The following is an 18,687-nucleotide window of genomic DNA, read 5'->3' on the forward strand; positions in this document are numbered from 1 at the left end:
AAGTATGTCAAAGTATAAATGGTGAAAATGGTCAAGATGGCTACTATATGGAAAATGGCCGGCTCCCGTGGTGTTTTTCATAATGCCCTTTGAGACTTTTATTTCTGACTGGTCGCGATACACCTATGTTCCGCTTTTGGTGAAGATCGGTCAAAGGGAAACCTAGAGGCTATTTCCAGGGGGCGCTGTTGAGCCCTTTTTCCGCGCCCAATTCAAATTACTCCAGAATACAAAAATATCCGTAGACCTTGAATTTCCTTTTTGAGCATTTCTAGAAAAATCTTTAAATTTCAATGGGGCCTCCCACCGTTCGGGGCTCGGGCCCTAATCAGAATATTTCAGTTTATCATCCTCTGTTCTTATTTCGTAGCCTGGATGCCAGACGAACTTAGCCCTGCCCACAACATTTGAGGTCGGGAAGTTCGGTCTGGAGTCGCTCCGTTGGGGAGAAGTTATGCCCGACCGGGCCAATCAGATTGTCAGGGCGGGCTTTATAGATGATGGACAGATGATCAACGGTAACGTAATCAACCACGTCATCAAAGTGCCCTTGGGTTGAATTCGTTTTCAACAAACATGCCTGCCGCTGGAGAGCTGAGATGTGTAGATGCTGCCATTGAGTCTGTTTTAGAAGACATCGACAGAGCATTAATTTTGAAAGAGGAACAGAGAACGTGGAGGCAGCCGACTAAATTGTGTCAATCAAAGGTCCATTGACTTGCTGGCTCTGGAGCTTTCAGCCTTATTTAGGTAAGAACATGCAATCAAGGAAATGTTTAGGAGAAGTCCAAGAAATGCTATGAAGTCGAGGATCAGTTTTAAAATCATCTCTTTCAACACTAATGATTTTCAAAGCTAGTGGCGAAAGAGCCGTGATGTGGCTGAAAGCTCCAGAACAACAAGTAAGTGGACAGTTGAGTGTAGAAGAAGCTCACAGAAAAGAAAGGTGTCAATTTGAATGAGCATGAAGATGTTACTGCACAATCTGTGCTCTTCCCTGCAGCTCACTGAAATGATTGCATAATTTATGGAGATGCCAGAGGTGGCAGGAGTTGCGGATATTCTCGCGAGAGTTGGCTGCTACAGACGTGAGCTGAGTGGACGTGAGTTTGCAGTGAGAGGACAGCATCGTCTGTGGATCACAGACTCTTTTGAGTTTTTCGGTTTAAAGGAGCAAACCGACTGAAACTCTGATCATGGGTGACAGGATTATAGTCTCAGATTGAGTTGAAGTGTGGACATGGCTGCTGGTTGCTGTCTGTGTGCGTGCAGAGGACCGGGGGCTCGATCTCTGCAGAAAATAAGTCGCGTGCATGCGTGAAGCAAAATCTCTCATGTGGACATTTGAGCAGAATTTAGAGTTCTTGTTGTTTGTTGGATTTATCACGGGGATGCAGTGGCGGATCCTGCGGGGATAGGGGATCCTCGAACCCGGGCAGCGGTCCTCACCCTCCGGGCTGGAGAAGGGAGTCTCCCCGCACGGGCTCAAGCGAGATGCGAGGACGAGTAGTGGACCGACCCCCTCATCATCATCATTATCATCGTCATCATCATCATCATGATCATCGTCACCGGGACGAGGAGACCTGTGCCGGGGCTGTAGGTCACTGACGTGTCCATGTCCCCGGGAGGAGAGACCGAGGCGCACGAACACTGTGACCCGCACCTGAGCGCACCGACATGGATAAACTCACCGTGATCTCCGGGTGCCTCTTCCTCGCTGCCGACATCTTCGCCATCGCCAGCCTCGTCAACCCGGACTGGATCAACACCGGAGAATCAGCTGGTAGGTGCTGGTTGTTGCTGATTGGTCCACACTCCTGCACTGACCTCTGACCTCCTTCTCCACATAGAGGAGGAGGAGGTCACTGCTCTGAGCATGGAGAGCTAAACATAACATATATATTATTAGGTTAACCTTGATGTTTTTTCCATTGGACGAAGTTTCAAAAGTTGTGTTAAGCCAGTGTGTGAAAAGCCCTGATCACACACAGTAGTCCTGAGGCCGATGAGACATCAGAAACTTCACATGATGTCAGAAGTCAGTCATCAGAGAGTTACTGTCAACCTGTTTAGTTAGTGACCCTTGGGAAATTAATCCCTGTCATCACAGGGTATGTGTGATCAGAGGTCTCCAGTGAGGGTGAATGTATTGAGTATTTAAGAAGAAGAATTCAGAAATGAGAGGAAGTCAAGGATTTTTTGGGGATATTTCCCCAACACATTCAGCTTTGGAAACCATAAAGCAATATCCCCCCACGATTGGTCGAGTGTATGTATCGACTGGTTCTCGCTACCGTGGCTCCTTCTCTCGATCACTAAAGACTCCAAATATGCAAGATGGCAATGTTCATATCCTGGATATTTGGGCTTCCGTTCTGGATAGTGGGAGTATGTGCAGACGTGCCCTCCATCTTTATAAACTGTCTATCATCTGTCCTAAGAAGCAACTTCAAACATCTAGTTCTCCCCCAACCCACATCAAACAGACTTTAGTGTGTCAAAAAGGATGTTTAATGTTTAATTTGTGAACTTTAAGTTTCACGGTTTGATTTTGAGTTATAGATATTTAACAATATTAATAGTTATAATTTTCAGTACATGGTTTCAGGAGAAATTTCCAAAAGAGAAATATTCAGATGCAAAGTCCAAAGCCAAACATTGACTAAAACTGATGCAACAGACAAACAGCACCAGTACAGTACATGTACAGTTAGAGGCCCTTGTTAGCCTCCATCCGTACGCTACAGTGGTTATTACAGGATTTCATTTGTTGTAAAAAAGCTGGTTTTAGTTATTACGCAGCGACTGTTTTTGATTTTTTTTTTTCCTCTATAATCACATTCCAGGAATGGACTGAAGTTCAGAACTCTCCCCCGAGCTGCTGTTCCTCATGTTAAACAATGGTGTGACATGACTGTACTTAATGCACTAAAGGAACCTTTCTTCCTGTTTAATTAGCCGAGTGGTAATTACCTAAAGGCAGGAAGTGTTGTTGGGGAATGAAGACGTGTGACTTTTAATGAGGACCCCTGGGAGGGAACTGTTTTCCACCTGGAGAATTCAGGCTCTGCAGGCATGACGTACTGTATTTTGACAGCGAGTGCTCGGTGTTTACGCAGGGGGATTTTCTCTCAATCTGTGCCTCTGCACGGAGCCGGAATCAGTTGCTAAATCTGTATAGTTTGCTCTCTACGCTTTTTTAAACTCATACAAGTGGAGGAAAAATATCAACTTATAACATGACTGTGGCAAAGTTCCCTCCGAGTGAGCTTCTGTATAAGTTTTTAGGATCTTTCAGAATCACCCCATTGGTGAGAGTTTGCTGCAGTTGCTGGTCAAACACACAGGTAACCTTGTTTGACTGTGCTGCTCGTTCATTCCACGTGTGCACTGTGTGTGGGTCAGTGGGAGACTGAGCACCAGTGTGGACGTACTGGTGCTCAGTGTTGTGTGTTTGTGTGTGTGTTTGTGTGTTCAAGTGGCTGACTTAAACCTGTGTTTGGTGAACTCCTCTAAAAACTCACACATGTTCCCCTCAACACAAAAATGTAGCACTCACGCACGCACAGGTCGACTCCTCTGCTCCACAAGTTAGAGGAGTGACTGGCAGCTATGGGAGCTACCAGTGTGCTACATCCTTTTTTGCTGCACCCTTCAATATATTTACAATTTACCCATGACCATTTATTTGAGTTTGCAGGAATGCTGCCACCTCTTCCAAGCTTCAGTGTTTTCTCCTTTTGAACAGATGCAGCTTTTCTTGACATTTGCTGTTCTTGAAATGCAAAATGAAAAGAACTCCCCTTACTCATTCTTTTTCTTATGCCTGGTCCTCATCTATAACAAAATCTATCAAAAAAATCCTGTGTACGCTGTGTCCATAATCTGTATAGGCCAATTCATTTCTTGATAATATTCTTATGCGTTCCCATTCAGTGTTTCCTGCTTCAGTCTGATGGTTAAACTTTCCATAATAACATGAAGCAAAAACACATTCTGTTTGTAGTCTGTAACTATCTTTGGTTTGGTGTGGAGTCCTGGATGAAGGGATGTGATCGCACTATTTACATTGTCCCCCACCCTGTGGTATGAAAGGATGTGTTGAGAGGGAGCAGGATATCCTGCGTGCAGGGGGAGTAGGTCAGTTTGGAGGAGGATGTGGTTTGGGCCTGTTGTTGTTTCCATTAGTCTGGTCCTGGTATCATCACCCGGCAGCACTATCCGTGATCCGTGGAGAGGAGCCGTAGCATTTCCATGCCAGCATCAAATATTTAGATGAAGATTTTATTTTCGTGAGGGATACGAGGAGAGAGATATGTATATATAATGGTGGAGAATGTTTTTCTGGTAATCATGATGAGAAATCTGTGGAATAAGCAGGAAATAAAACCTTAAAAGTTGAAGTGTAAATTTTTGCAACCGTCCATAATTGTTCTCCTATGGCCTTTCACACATGATATATTAAAGTCCTTAACATTTAAATGCAAATGTTGGTCTATAATATAACATATAGTTCCTGTGGTGTTCCTGCATCACTTGTTAATTCTACAATTCAATAAATGAAACGAAAAGACTTCCCCTTTCTTCTGTGTCTGCCTGCTGGGCACTGACTGATTTCTGGGAAGGCGAGAAAAAGAAGGGCGACGGACAAAAGAAAAAATGAAGGAGTGGGAGGATTTCATTTATTTCTCTCATTTGCCCGATGCCGGGTGGATTCCAGCACAGGGAGTCTGGATGGAGAGTCGAGCAGCTGCTGTTTCTATCCAAGTGTTTGTGTGTCTTTGGGAGCCCATCAGGTGACTTGCCTTGATGATGTGGGGTAATTGATCTCTTCAGGACCCTGAAGCTGTTTGACGTCATGTGTAAATCACTAGGGGGGATGGTGGTGGTGGTGATGGTGGGGGGTCCATTGGTGCTGCTGGCACTGCCAGCCTGTTACCATGCAACAGTTCCTCAGCCCCTGGCCACTTTGGGGAACCAGAGAGGCTCCTGGGAGCCGTCAACACACGGACAAATTATGTCATAACATCATACATGCATGCTGCTGTGGATTAGATTGAGTTTGTCATATAAAGAATTACATATGTTAAGCAGGAGGAAATGCACAATGAGGTTTCTCTCACTTACATACGCTCTGCTTGTGCTCAAACTGCGCTTGCACTCAGATATTTTGTTGCTTGGATAGATTTCCTGCACTCTACCTTGCAGTCTTGTTGCACAAAAAAATCCAAGCGTGGAAGACGACATTTAGGAGCAGACGTTCAAGTGCGCACAGACGCAGGAAGGAGAAGAGCTGAAGCTGAAGCACAGGAGATCAACATTTCTGAGTGCAAGCGCACAGTTTGATCACAGTTTTCTGAGGCTATTTGAGTGCAAGCTCAGTGTTTGAACAAGAAATAAACATGTCCAGCACTTAAAATGAAAAACCAAGCTCTTGAATAAAGATTGGAGATAAACCCCCAAACATATTTAGCTGCTCTGTTGAAGGACTTGACCTCTCCTCCTCTTGTCTGTCTTCATCCAGGCTCTCTGACCGTGGGTCTGGTCCGCCAATGCCAGACCATCCACGGTCGGGAGCGGACCTGCATCCCTCCGCAGCTGCCCCCGGAGTGGATCACCACGCTCTTCCTCATCTTACTCGGCATCATCTCCCTCACCGTCACCTGCGGCCTGCTGGTGATGTCTCACTGGCGCCGCGAGGCCACCCGATACGCACGATGGATCGCCTTCACGGGGAGTAAGTGTTCCCTCTCACCTTTCATCTTCTTTCATTATAACCAGTGATGACAAGCGGGATTTTCAAATTGAATTGCACCCTCCACGTTCATGCAGTATCCATTCCAATCTGTATGTCGCCATCATTGATTTCCCCCCTTTTTTTTTCAAATGATACTCAAAGATTCAGGATAAACTGAGAGTTGAGATCCGCCTTTTAAACATTTTAACTGGTACAAAACCACGGGTAGAAATAACCTTGAGACAAATCCTTCCGTTACAGTTTATGAAATGACCGTGGAAGTTAAATGCATCTTAAGAATCTCTTGTGATATGAAGAGGACTTAGCCGGACTTCACATTAATGCATTTCTTTTATGTCTGCTAATTCGGTTAAAGTGATTTAGGAGTTCTAATTGATGGGCCGGCCGCTATTTTTAGGGTTAGATTAGACTAAATGAGTCTGTGTTCGAGAGAGCTGGGGTCGAGCTTCACACGGCTCTATATATAGAAGAGCAGCTAGCTCTCAGGCACAGGCCGTCAATACTGAGGGCAGCCTTTTAGTCCACACACATTTTCAAATCTGAATGTTTGAAAAACAAGGAAACCAAGTATTGAATATTGTAAAAAGCTGTTTAGAGCCATGGTTTCATCAGACAGACAAGTCACTTACATCACAGTCATGTCACATCAACTTCAGCGGCCCATCTTGACTCTGCTATTCTCTCTCTCTCTCTCTCTCTGCTGTTTTTCCCCTGTCACAGTGGTCCTGTTCTGTATGGCCGCTCTCATATTCCCCATCGGCTTCTACATGAACGAGGTTGGAGGTCAGCCGTACAAGCTGCCCAACAACACGGTGGTGGGCTCCTCCTACGTGCTCTTCGTTATGTCCATATTCTTCACCATCGTGGGCCTGCTGTTTGCAGGGAAGGTGTGCTTACCTGGCTGACACAAGCCGACCCACTTGCTCAGTTGGAAGTTAGTTCTCTGTGGCTGCGTGGGAAGTACCGTGCAGGCGCGTCTTTTGGATGATTTGTCCCTGTGCTTGTTACTTGAGCCGAAATCGGTGCAATCAGGGAATGAGGAAGCGCAGAAATGGCCGTCGTCCTCACCCGTTCTGAACCATGTAGAAAGAAACTTGATTAAAATGGATCAGAACATCAGGACTTTAATGGGTAATATCCAGCATCAGAAGAATGAATGACAGCTGACCAATCTGCTTCTTTCTCCTCATCCCAACAACCAATACGTACATTTTGAGATGAGATGGATAAATCAAACTGACACTGGCCACTGGGCCAAACATCAGCCACTCCCCTCCAATATCATGATGGAGGATCTTCCCTGATCACAGCCACGTGGAACAATCTGAAATATGTATATATGAGAAAATGACATTTTCTAGGTGCATTTATTTATTTGATGAACTGTTTGGTTCCATCTTTTTGTAAAGTTGTCTTTTATAATGAGGCCTGATGTTTCTTTGAATGTGTGTGGTGGATCACCTTGCCTTAAAGAGCTGACAACCTCAAAGTAACTGCAGTGCTGTTGAGTTGTAGTTGGAGGTTTTAGTATCATGGGTGCTTCTATTGACAAACTAAAAGCAAACGTATCAGAACAATTTACACTTCACAAACACAAGTGTGACAGAACGACCTAAAATGACAGAAGCAATCTTTGAGAAAGATGTATTTCACATGTATTTCGACTTTTTAGTTTGGTCCATATCCCATCCACTAACATGGAGGAGGTATTATACTGCAGCCCTCCAGCAGGTGGCAATCGAGATGCTTCACTTATTATTAACCGTCATGTCGGCCATCTGTATTCACAGTCTACGGTCCGACTTCTCTTGAGCTAAACTAAAGCTTAGAATCAGAGTTGAGCAGCAGACGGACGTCTCCAGTCAGGTTTCTGCTCCAGCTTATCTTTAGTGATGTAGTGATTGTATTATTCATTTTATTGGAGCGTTTCCTGTTGTTTAAACACTGTTATAAAGTTGGAACCTTGGTGCCTACTTTGTGTCCTAATAAATAAACTGGCTGCCAGGCTGTGTCATTTCCTAGAAGCACTGTGGTGTTTCTGAATGAGCATGGATGATCTCATCTCATCTCATTAAACATGACTCACTTTGCCACAGAATCAATTTCTCATTTTCTAACCCTTTACAATATATATATATTTAATACTGTAATCTTTCAAGGAGCTGAAGTTTTGTGAACCTCAATTGTTGCATTTGTATTCAGGACTCATACATATTCACAAAGAATAAACAGGAATGAAATATGTAAATAAATAAATATTAGTGATAAAAAGTACAAAAAATAAACAACATCTAACTTTAAATGGAGAAATCTCTGATCGACTTCAAGCTTGGTGTGAGTGTTGCTGATGACTCCAGCGAGCGAGTGTTTTCATCAGCAGATCGACAGACAGAGATTATTACTTTTATTTTAAATGGTAAACTACCGTAGTAACAGGGGCTTCTGTTGATCTGGGACACAAACCTGCCTTGAGGTTGACAAGCACACCACCACTTTAGTGTAACAACACATTTAACAATAAAAAATGTAATTCAGCCAACGAGGAGGATCAGTTTCACTTTTATCATACAAGTGTCCTTTTTCTACAATGTCTGATGAAGTCACACTTCTTAATAGAGCCATACAAACAAATGATAACTGAGGATCCTGGCCCAATCACACATAATGTTGTAAGAACATGCTGGAAGCACAAAGTATATCTCATAAAACAAATAACAGAATCTGACATGCAAGTATAACTGAATCAATTATTCACTTTCTAATTAAACAGACGTAAAGTAAATTGCTTATCAGGAAAAAACACTGATACCGAAACAGACTGTTGTGCATCAAACCCAGAGAACTGAAGGAATATGTTAAAACAACGAGAAGTTGGAGAAAGAAGTCATTTGCTGTATTGAAGCTTTTAGAGTTGTTGTCACATGGAGTCAATACTCTTTTTAAAAAGAAAAAAACATGCTGCTGACATGGCACGATGATATGTACAATCCATTTTAGGTTTAACCTTCACACTGTAAACATTCAAAACAAATACAACTGCCATCAAATCAATCTACAGGAATACAGACAATGCGGAATGCTGTGACAATTAATATGTTTCTAGACATTTAACCTAACAGGAAATTATCTTAAATTGAGAGCTTGTTTGTGTAGTTGGCACAGAAATATTATAACAGTGTGTTTGTGGACAGATACAAGTTCCAACCACAAGAGGGAGCCACGGGCCAGATGGCTGAAACTCAGTTTACAGTCTCAAGTGGATTGGAGGATATTGATATTTATAACTCAGAACACTCTTTTTAACTAATTCAAATTTAAATTCAGTCTTTGTATGTTGTCATAGCTGTCATACTTTCCAGCTATAGAACCACATGGCAGCAACATACTCTGACGGCTCGGTACAGTTCAGTGCCCGTCCTGAATGTGTTGCTTCCCCTGTGCAGACGTGTGTCAGGCCACTGAGGGACTGCTGTGCTGCACCTTGACCACCTGTGCGGCGACAAGCAGCAGAGCCCCGGTGAGGAGCTCCAGGATGTAGGAGAGCCAGGCCATGCCCAGAGACCAGCCGAAGGAGGTGTGAATGTAGGCCAGGCCCTCGGCTCCCACCTGCCGCTCTATCTCTGCCAGGGCCTCGTACGAGTACACGATGTAGAGGCTGACGCCGCACAGGGTCAGCAGGCCTGGAGAGAGAGCAACACAGCAGAGGCGTCACAGAAGAGCCGGGTTTACAAACTCAAAGGGTTTATGAATTCTGGGACAAAGCACTAGTATGTTTTGAAGGAGGACATGATTTTGGCTTAAAGCGGGGGTTGGTAATCCTGGAGAGGTTAGCAAGACAAGGCTACACTTTGAAAACTGATACATCCCACCCCCTCAAATAGGGTCTATGCCCCCAAAACACATAAACGCTCACTGACCCGAAACCTCTAGAAGCCCACTTCTCCGTTACTCACTCGTTGACCTCTGGTTTGTATTTGTCTCCAGCTGAGGCCATGTGCAGTGTCGAGGTGTGTGCAGGGACATCAGTTAGTAACAGACAGGTCACTGACCCATTATTTAAGTTCATCGTTTATCACAGTCCTGCGAGGACAACAGACCCCACACTTCTTTCCTTTCTTTTCAAGACAGGACTTCAAGTGTTTCAGAAACAAATAATCAAGACTTGATTCTTGTCACATCAAGAAAAGCTGCTCAAAGTTTTTTTAACAGTTTTTTTTTATACGATAACAAACTTCATCACAGTTGTTTCCTCGGAATGTAAAGAGTGACGTTTTGTGCGGAAAAGTCACACAGACAAAAACAGAAACAATCTGGCCATACTGGGATTCAAACCAGTGAGGTTAACCACTGCACCACATACATTAAATACAGCTAATGTTTTTTTTAGGTATAAACACATTTTGAGGAAGAAAACTGCCTGTTGGTCTTCCAGCACTTATGAAATGGAAATTCACACCACTCGGAGCTGTGCACCGAGAGCTCATCAATAAAACAGCAGTAACAGGGAGCCATTAGCTTCCCAAAATCTCATATTGTGAGACACAGGAAACACTGACGCATGTGTTGTCCCGTTATACACAACACCGCAGTCAGCAGGGACCACACTGACTCGCACAACCGCACGGCCCTCACAAGATTCACAGTGTTGCCATTGGAAACCCTTTTAATTTTGATCTGCCCGCTATTGGTTTTTAAGGGGATGGGAGTGCAGCGCAGGGGCGACCCAGGGAGAGGGAAAATATTCATTTCATTACGATTGCACCCCGAGGAGCTGTGAGTTCGGGGAATGATGAGGAAGCTGCGTCTGATGTCTCATTTCTATGCAGTTGACTGTGGAGAGCAGAGAAGCAGAGGAAGACGACTGAGGGGGGGGGGGGGGGGGGGGGGGGGCTCCATTATACTGAACGAAGTACTACTGAACGAAGTACTGCTGAGAGAAATGCTGTGTTTGTGATCTCGCCTTTTTGGGAAATTAAATGGACGATACTTTATTGAGGTCTACATTGAAATGTGTTAGACATTATTTGGATGGTAACATGATACAAAGTTTTTCATGGAACACAAAACCTTCTCACGCTCCCCTGACTTTTCATTTAGCATCATGGCCAAAGTGTTAAATGGTCCATCTTGGATGTGGTAAACAGTGTATGTAACATTCACTTTACTTGCTGAACTGCTGGTACTTTGAACATGGTTTGACAACACGTTGCTCATGGGTGTACTGCTACTTGGGTCCAAGTGTTCTCAAACAAGTCAGGGACTGCCTTTACTCTTTGATTATGATGTGTATATTATATTTCAATGTGTGATTATGTGTATTGTGTATTTATATTTATTTTGTTTGTATCTGATTCCTCTCTTTTTTGTTATTGTTAAAAGGGCTATTATCTTATATTATATTACATACTGTTGTTGTTATACAGTCCAGTTCACTCTATTTTATCCAATTTTATTTTTATTCTATTGTATTTCCAACCTGTATTTATTGTGAGCACATTGACGTTACTAGAGCTGCTAGTGTCTCTGTAGACTCATTCTTGTTTATGGACATTTTACACATGATTTCATTGCTTTCAATCAAATCTACTAATTGTACTACCATTACTACTTCAAAAACTACTACTAAAGCAAATAATACTTAAACTAACATCTTTCTCTTCAGGTGCTGTTACTGTAATTAGTCCAATGTTATTTCTTTGAACCTTCAGTCACTAGAGTATAGATAAGAACAGCAGTAATAATAATAATCCTAACAAAAATGCATGTTATCATTTATACAACACTAATGACTTCACATTATGTGCGTCTGTTCAGAAGAAATCTCAGAAATTGAGTTACACAATGAAGCACTCAGCGGAACCACCCTGCAGGGAGCTCAGGCTAGTTCACACTGGGCTGTTTAATGGTTGGAGCATTACGACGAATACAGAACAAAGACAGAAAAAAACAGAAAATTCCTGTTTTCACTGTGCTGTGTTGAAGTGTTGTAATATGGTCCGATCTCACCTTCAGTCTCACCCCTTCAACAAGGTTTGGGCTATAGTCCGCAAGATTACGCAAAAACTACTCGATGGATTATTGCAGAACTTCAGGTTTCATAAAGGGACTGTTGGGCCTTGGAGGAGGTATACCCTCTATAAAGTGACATATCCAGGTTGTGTTGAGGTTTATTCACATAATAAATGAAGGAGGACGCAGATGATAGAATTTTAGGGACTATAAAAGGCTGAACGACGAACAGGACAAAGGCGACAGCAAAAAGAAAGCAGGGCTTTTCCCCGGATGGCTTAAAAGTTGGGCGGTCACCAAGTTCACAAGTTGACTCCAATCTAATTCAAGCGATCATAAGATTCGACACTTTACCATGTGCTGCATATTAGGGGGATGGTATAAAGGGTCTTTTTAGGTAAGTGTTCATCCGTCACAAAGCTTGTCTTTATGAAGGTCATAAGGTGGAGATCCAGAAGGAAGAGCTCGTCACGTTAATCCACGGACCGATAACTTGATTACTGTAAATACCCAGGTTAACATAATGGTGCAGACAAAGTCAGGGGTAAAGTGATTTTCCCCAATGACCCAAATTGACATGGTTTGTCCGATGGTCAGATTGTTATCAGATGGATGTGTGGTAGGAGATTCATGATGGAAAACACTCACCAGAAGAAAAGAAAACTGAGTTTAATACAAATTGAATCCGACTGACATTGACGTCCCTGCTTGTTTGGAATATAAAAGTGTGACCTTGGATTCATCTTATTAGTGATTAGTGCATCATTCTGCGTCCGCTCTGTTGAGTTCGCGGTGTCCTAATGGATGCTGGTTGGCTCAGCAGTACGTCACCATGGGGTAAACATCTCAGCGTGGTAAGTGCAGGGACGGGAACTCGTCCATTTTTGTAATGAAACATAGTGAGCGGATTCATTATTTCTGTGTGAGGATTTCGGAGGAAAACATCTGTGTTTGTCGAGAATTAACCATTTTTAAACAGCCGCAGGAACAAGCTTTTATTTGAAAATGCAGTTCTACAGTCACAGTTTTGCGCACATTTCTTAGGGCTTTGATTTGATAATTTGGTTGTGGGGGCAGCTCCATTGTTACAATATGAAACTAGAATGTCCCGCAGTACCGCCCACGCTTATGAGACCACCATTAGATTCAGTAGATTCTGATATTTATTTAAGTATGCGCCAAATTTCCCACACTCTCAGTCCCCGAAATAGGCCTGATTACTTTCAACAAAATCGATAAATTATCTGGACCAAAATGTGTTGGTTTCATTCCTGATCTATACCACATCCTTACATCAAGTTTCATGGTGTGTAATCTTGCTTAATAACAGCCGTAAACATTATCTCCTTGGCGGAAGTAAATATCTTGTTATTGTTTAAAGTCTTATGTTGCAAAAAACAGAGATTCAATATAAATTGTAACTAAATATTGACAAAAGTATTTGTTAAATTTAAGAAATTGTGTGTAATAAAACAGACCATCTATTGCACTGGACATCATTTACTGTTGTTATGTTGCCATATGCTCATATTTCTGCAGAACTTCTAAAAGACACACACAGTCGATCCTTTGAAATTAATACAGACGCCAGATGACACACACACAAACACACACACACACACACACACACACACACACACACACACACACACACACACACACACCTGTGTACAGTCTATGGTAAATACACAGAGATAGAACACACACACTCCTCCTGATGAGGGATATTCAGCTGCAACATTCAACTTCACCACCAGATGTCACTAAAATCTACACAGTGAACCTTTAGGTATTGCCAGTAGTAATAGGCACACAAGTCGTAAGCTACTGGTGGATCTTATTGCCACTTGATATTGTATTTTTCGTTTGTATTGACCGGTTTGGAAGGCAGGTAAGTATTTATCACCAAATAACTTCTATAATGTTTCCCTTCTTATTCACATTAATGACCTCATAGTCCACACCCAGCAGGGGACACAGGGGGGGCTTTTGTCATATTTGTCTTGGCTAAGGATGGATGGAGTGTTAGGGATCACTCCACTGAGGGAAGGAATGAAAGCTGGACTTACTGCAGATGAAGAAGTAGGAAGCCGAGCTGGTGAGGAGCACCGGACTCCGAGCCAGGGAACTGACCAGCGCGCAGATACCTCCGAACAGCAGGAGGACCAGGCTGAGGGTGAGCACCACCACTATAGCACTGTGCATGTCTGCGCGCGCACACACACACACACACACACACACACATACACACACCTGTTGAGTTAAGTCTTGACAATTAAATCATTAGGGGTTCTTAGTATTACTATAAACTAGTACTGCCAGTATTGATATTTGGGAACTGTTGGGTGTCTCTATAACATTGGACAACTATACAAATAAAGCTGAATCAAAGCCGGAGGAGAGACTTACTCAGCATGAGCAGCTCAGTGTCAGAGTATCTGGAGTCGTCAGCTTTGAAAGAATCCATAAGGTCCTCGTCCATCTTCCCACCTGGATGTTACAATTTAAATAAGTCATTTTGCAATTTCACTTCAAACCTGACTGGGTTATATTTAAAATAAGATTATGTAAAATTAGAGCCCAACCTTCGTTTATAGTCCACAGTCCATAGTGGAAGCTCACGTGCTCCAGGTCGCTCATGTTCATGGGGTTCATCCCTATAATGTACCAGTACTCTGTTCCAAGGGAAGTGGCCAGGAAAGCGTAGCTGAGAAGACCACAGATGCCTGCTACGACCACCAGAGAGCCAAAGGTTATCCTCATCCTGACCGGGTGCGGAACGGCGAAGACTTCAACTGCAGCTGGGTCTTGATCCTCTCTTTACGCGCTCATCGCCGGATGTGGAGTAGCGCGCTGCGCCTGTGCCAAATGCACCGCTGAGGTTATCCACACGCTTAGCTCTCCAAACAGAGGTGAGGCTGTACAGAGTGGCTGGATGGAGATCTACTCATTCTCGACTGAGTGGATCATGGCACGGAGACGCACAGGGATGGGAACAGCCACTGATTCTGTCTGCATGGGTGGGACTTGAATCCGAGGGAGACCCGCACGTTTACGCAGCAAATGGTGGGAGAGAGTGATAAAGTGACACATGGGAACAAAGTCAGATCGTACAGGAGACAACTCCTCCCACCGGTCTGATGTATTTCAGTCTTTATATGGACCTCTCATTGTGTGTTACTGTGTGTGGAGCTTCCACAATTTTATATTCGTTGCAAATAAAATACAAATATTTCGACTGAGAGCAAAACCCGTCTTTAAATAAATAAGAATGTGATATTATCATAAAACATTTACTGCAGCACCTCTGCATTGCATGTCAGCTGGTGTCTGGACATGTTTCATTCATCTTTCTATTCATGACAGAACCCGTACACAAAGAATCCGCAAATATAGAATTTATATAAGTCTTCCAAATTGCTTTCTGACTGTGGATACGTTTTGTAAAGGAGACAATTACTGGGCATTTCAGTTTGGTCTCCTACAGAACTTTAACATGGTAATTAACTGAAAATTGTCCTTAAATTGATCTTACGCATTCACATAATACATATTTGATTACACAAAATGTTACACGTCGGTAAATTAAAAGAGGTTTATTGAGTAACTGACGATGAAAGAGATAGAAATATCACAGAGACAAACACACAAAAGAAACATGAAAGGCAATTCGGTGAGGAAAATCCGCAGCCAGTCCATCACTCCTCTCCCATGGCCGTGTTGATGATATCGGATCTTCTCAGCTTGGCCGTGTCTTCGAACTTGGTGATGGCCTCGTTGCAGGATTTGTTCTGTGATTGGAGGAAAAAATGGACAGAGGTGATAACATAACTTTGGCAGAGGAAAAGACAAGGTGGGTTTTTTCTGTAACTTGGTCTTGCTGTGCGATTAAAGCACTTGACATGTCCTCTAATCAAAGATAAAAGAATAGAGTAGGAAAATATGTTAGCTATGTGACTTAAACAGTTGATCAACCTGTGTTATGCAAGTCAGTAATTAGTGGAGCCGTCGGTAGAACTTACAATGACGAATTTGTTCCTCTCCTTCTGTAGTTTGAAGAACTCTTCCACAGTCAGCTCCTCTACTTTCTTCTTCAGGGTGATGAAGTGGCAGGAGGGTGAATGGGACTTGTGCTCCTTTCTGGAAACAAATATTTACATTCAGGACCATAAGCCATGAATGTATTTCTTACCATGTAAAACAGACATTAGAATGCCTGGAAACATAGATGTGTTAAACAATAAACACTTAGAGAGAATGTTTCAGTAAAATTAGAGATGCTAACTTGGGTCCTAATGTAATCCAAAGAATTTGCTCATGATAGAGAAAATACTATAATAGTACAATCTATTTTGTTAAGCTAAACAAAAGTGACAATTTCAGAGTAATTCAAACTGTGTTGTTCAATTACCATGAATATAGACCTTTTTACAGAGCTACAAATATTCAGTCTGTAATGTTGTTGTTTGAGCCAAAAACAGATTCATGTAACACAGAAATGTGATTGAATCATGACAACATGTGGAACATTTCACTGGAACAGTGAAGACAATTTAACTATCTCACAGCAAATAAAGAGGGAGGGGATATGTGCTTTACTACATTAAATATAATATCATTAAACTGTTCTGTTGGGAGTAAACAGCTTTTACTCTCCATGAAACAATTCTGCCCCTGTCGAGCCCACACAGGAGGATTTTAGTCAGCCAGCCAAAGAGGAGATAATGAGAAAGAGATGACTTTTAACTTAAATTTTGCCGCCTACAAATGTGTTAATCTAAGTATGTTTTTAAGCTGCTCGATAAAGTTTAATTAGAAAAATTATATAAACTGAAAGTGATATGTGCCGTTATTTGCCTTTTGACCCATGAGCCTGGTAATGTGGTAACTATCTTACTCTGGATCATCCTCTGGCTCCCAGCCCTCCAGCTCTTTGAGGCAGAAGAAACACATGGCAATATCTGGGCTGTTGTCTGAGGGGGTGTGAATGAAACCAGCTTTGGCCATCTGGAAAAAACAAGGGATCAATTTTTAAAAAACTGGCATTTTCCAACTGCTTGATTCAAAGACACAAAATGAATCATCAACTTGATTGTTCTATAAATCTAACCACTGAAAAAAAAACCAGCAAATTATCTTGATAATCATCTGTTTCCAGAGACAAAATATTAAGATTAAGATTAAGATCCATTTATTAGTCCCAAACACATGCACAGACATGCAAAGGCACACTCATGCAGGTAGGGAAATTTAATCTCTGCTTTTTACCCATCTGGTGCAGGACACACAGAGCAGTGAGCGACCATGTACGGCGCTCGGGGAGCAGATGTTGGGGGAGTAAGGTGCCTTGCTCAGGGGCACTAGACAGGGTAGGTAGACTCTTGGATTTTTGGACAGATCAATCCAGGTTAGTCTTCTGTTGTCTCTCCTTGGAGTCGAACCAGAGACGAACCAGAGACCTTCTCTGCCCATAGTCCAAGTTTCTGCCACTAGACCACCGCCTCTCTCCCATCTTCTTATCCTATCTTCTAGTGCCAGCTTTTCACACAGACATAGTGGCTAGATAGTTATACATACATTGTTTTCCCTGTTTTATATTCAGTTACATTGAATATTTATGTGTTTTGAGATGCCTTGTGAACATTTTAGATTCAGTTCTAGATAATTGTGAGGCCATGTTCATTGTTTCTGGACCATGATTGATGTCAGGTTAAAGACTAGGGACACCAACAGTTAGGTGGGCATTCAAAATCTCTGTTTAACCTATCAGGGTAACCTATCGGTTCTGCTCTATAACATTTTAAACTGAGCATCTGTGGGTTTAAGGATTGTTGGTCAGACAAAACATTTGTGGAAAATAAAAGTAACACAGTGTATCAGGATGTGACTCTAAGACACGATTAACACTTGACTGGATGAACACATCACACTTTTTAAGTATTTAATGGACAGTACTTTAAAAAAAACTGTGCCAATATTACAGTTGAGGAAAACATATGTAGGGCTGGATTGTGATAGGACTGTATGTCATCACCCACAAGCCTATTTTCCAGTGTTTTCACCATTACTTGTTTATATTTACTTTAAGTAGCTTTGTTTCAGCAGCAATATAAACATGAAACCTCACACACCAGCATATATATTTAACTAATCCTCGATATCTCCGTGTTTAACACGATGTGTGGCTACAGCACTGTCTTTCTTAGTTGGCCTCAGACTACAGGAAACACTTCTAGACGAGTAACAACACTTGACATTTTACATTAGAAACAACCTGAGCAACGTTATGCTAGGTTAGCCTTCGTCTAAGTTATAGTGACAACTGTGTGAATTTGATAAAAAATACACAAGGTGAGCCTCTGCTCGGGATAGCCCTGCAGTTCGAGCCGCTACATTTCAGGAGGAAATAGGTGTTTTCTAGCCTGAGAGCTGCCGTTGTTGTGTTAGCTAGCGTCGTTAGCCGCTCGGTCACTCACGTTCTCCGGGGTGCACATACAGTCCTCGTCGAAGGGCCAGCCCTCGAAACTTTTCAGTCGGTTCTCGTAGAAATACATCTTGGTCGCCTCTTCCGTGAGCGGGTCCATTTTGTTGGATTTGTATATATTTACTCTTTCGCGAGTCCGAACCACCGACAGACGCCGTTTTTTCAAATTTCGTACAGTCTTCGCTCCGACTGTTCTGATTGGCGGAAAAATCAGGATCGACTGATTACTCTTCTTCGTGGGTGGGTGAACAACCCGGAATAAGTGCGCCACCTAGTGTACTACACTGGGCACCTACCACCTTGTCTGTTTTTTCGTAATTTGTAGTGCTTTGAGGTATCTCGTCTACCGTACAATATACCAACAAACTACAACTACTGTTATTAGATGATACTTTATGGACGTCAGGGCATATTACCTATTATATTTCCCTTA

At 42.6% G+C, this 18,687-nt stretch overlaps 3 protein-coding genes across 3 annotated transcripts; 1 reads left to right on the forward strand and 2 right to left on the reverse strand.

The window, feature by feature from the left end:
* The first annotated feature begins 1,084 nt into the window (after nt 1-1,084).
* Nucleotides 1,085-7,765, forward strand: LOC133975677 (uncharacterized protein C16orf52 homolog B-like). The gene is made up of 3 exons (XM_062413638.1): nt 1,085-1,786; nt 5,528-5,740; nt 6,482-7,765. Exons 1-3 carry the CDS (start codon nt 1,681-1,683, stop codon nt 6,664-6,666), a joined length of 504 nt encoding a protein of 167 aa, XP_062269622.1. The 5' UTR covers nt 1,085-1,680; the 3' UTR covers nt 6,667-7,765.
* A 592-nt stretch (nt 7,766-8,357) lies between these two features.
* tmem235b (transmembrane protein 235b) lies at nt 8,358-14,784 on the reverse strand. The gene is made up of 4 exons (XM_062378461.1): nt 14,356-14,784; nt 14,180-14,260; nt 13,840-13,977; nt 8,358-9,441 (listed from the first exon to the last, which is right to left on the reverse strand). Exons 1-4 carry the CDS (start codon nt 14,531-14,533, stop codon nt 9,212-9,214), a joined length of 627 nt encoding a protein of 208 aa, XP_062234445.1. The 5' UTR covers nt 14,534-14,784; the 3' UTR covers nt 8,358-9,211.
* Nucleotides 14,785-15,351: 567 nt separating this feature from the next.
* Nucleotides 15,352-18,472, reverse strand: birc5a (baculoviral IAP repeat containing 5a). Its single transcript, XM_062414364.1, has 4 exons — nt 18,247-18,472; nt 16,668-16,777; nt 15,793-15,910; nt 15,352-15,561 (listed from the first exon to the last, which is right to left on the reverse strand). The coding sequence occupies exons 1-4, from the start codon at nt 18,352-18,354 to the stop codon at nt 15,469-15,471; spliced, it is 429 nt and encodes a 142-aa protein (XP_062270348.1). The 5' UTR covers nt 18,355-18,472; the 3' UTR covers nt 15,352-15,468.
* Nucleotides 18,473-18,687: the final 215 nt, after the last annotated feature.

Source organism: Platichthys flesus, chromosome 20, assembly GCF_949316205.1.
Source record: "Platichthys flesus chromosome 20, fPlaFle2.1, whole genome shotgun sequence".
NCBI classification, from domain to species: domain Eukaryota; kingdom Metazoa; phylum Chordata; class Actinopteri; order Pleuronectiformes; family Pleuronectidae; genus Platichthys; species Platichthys flesus.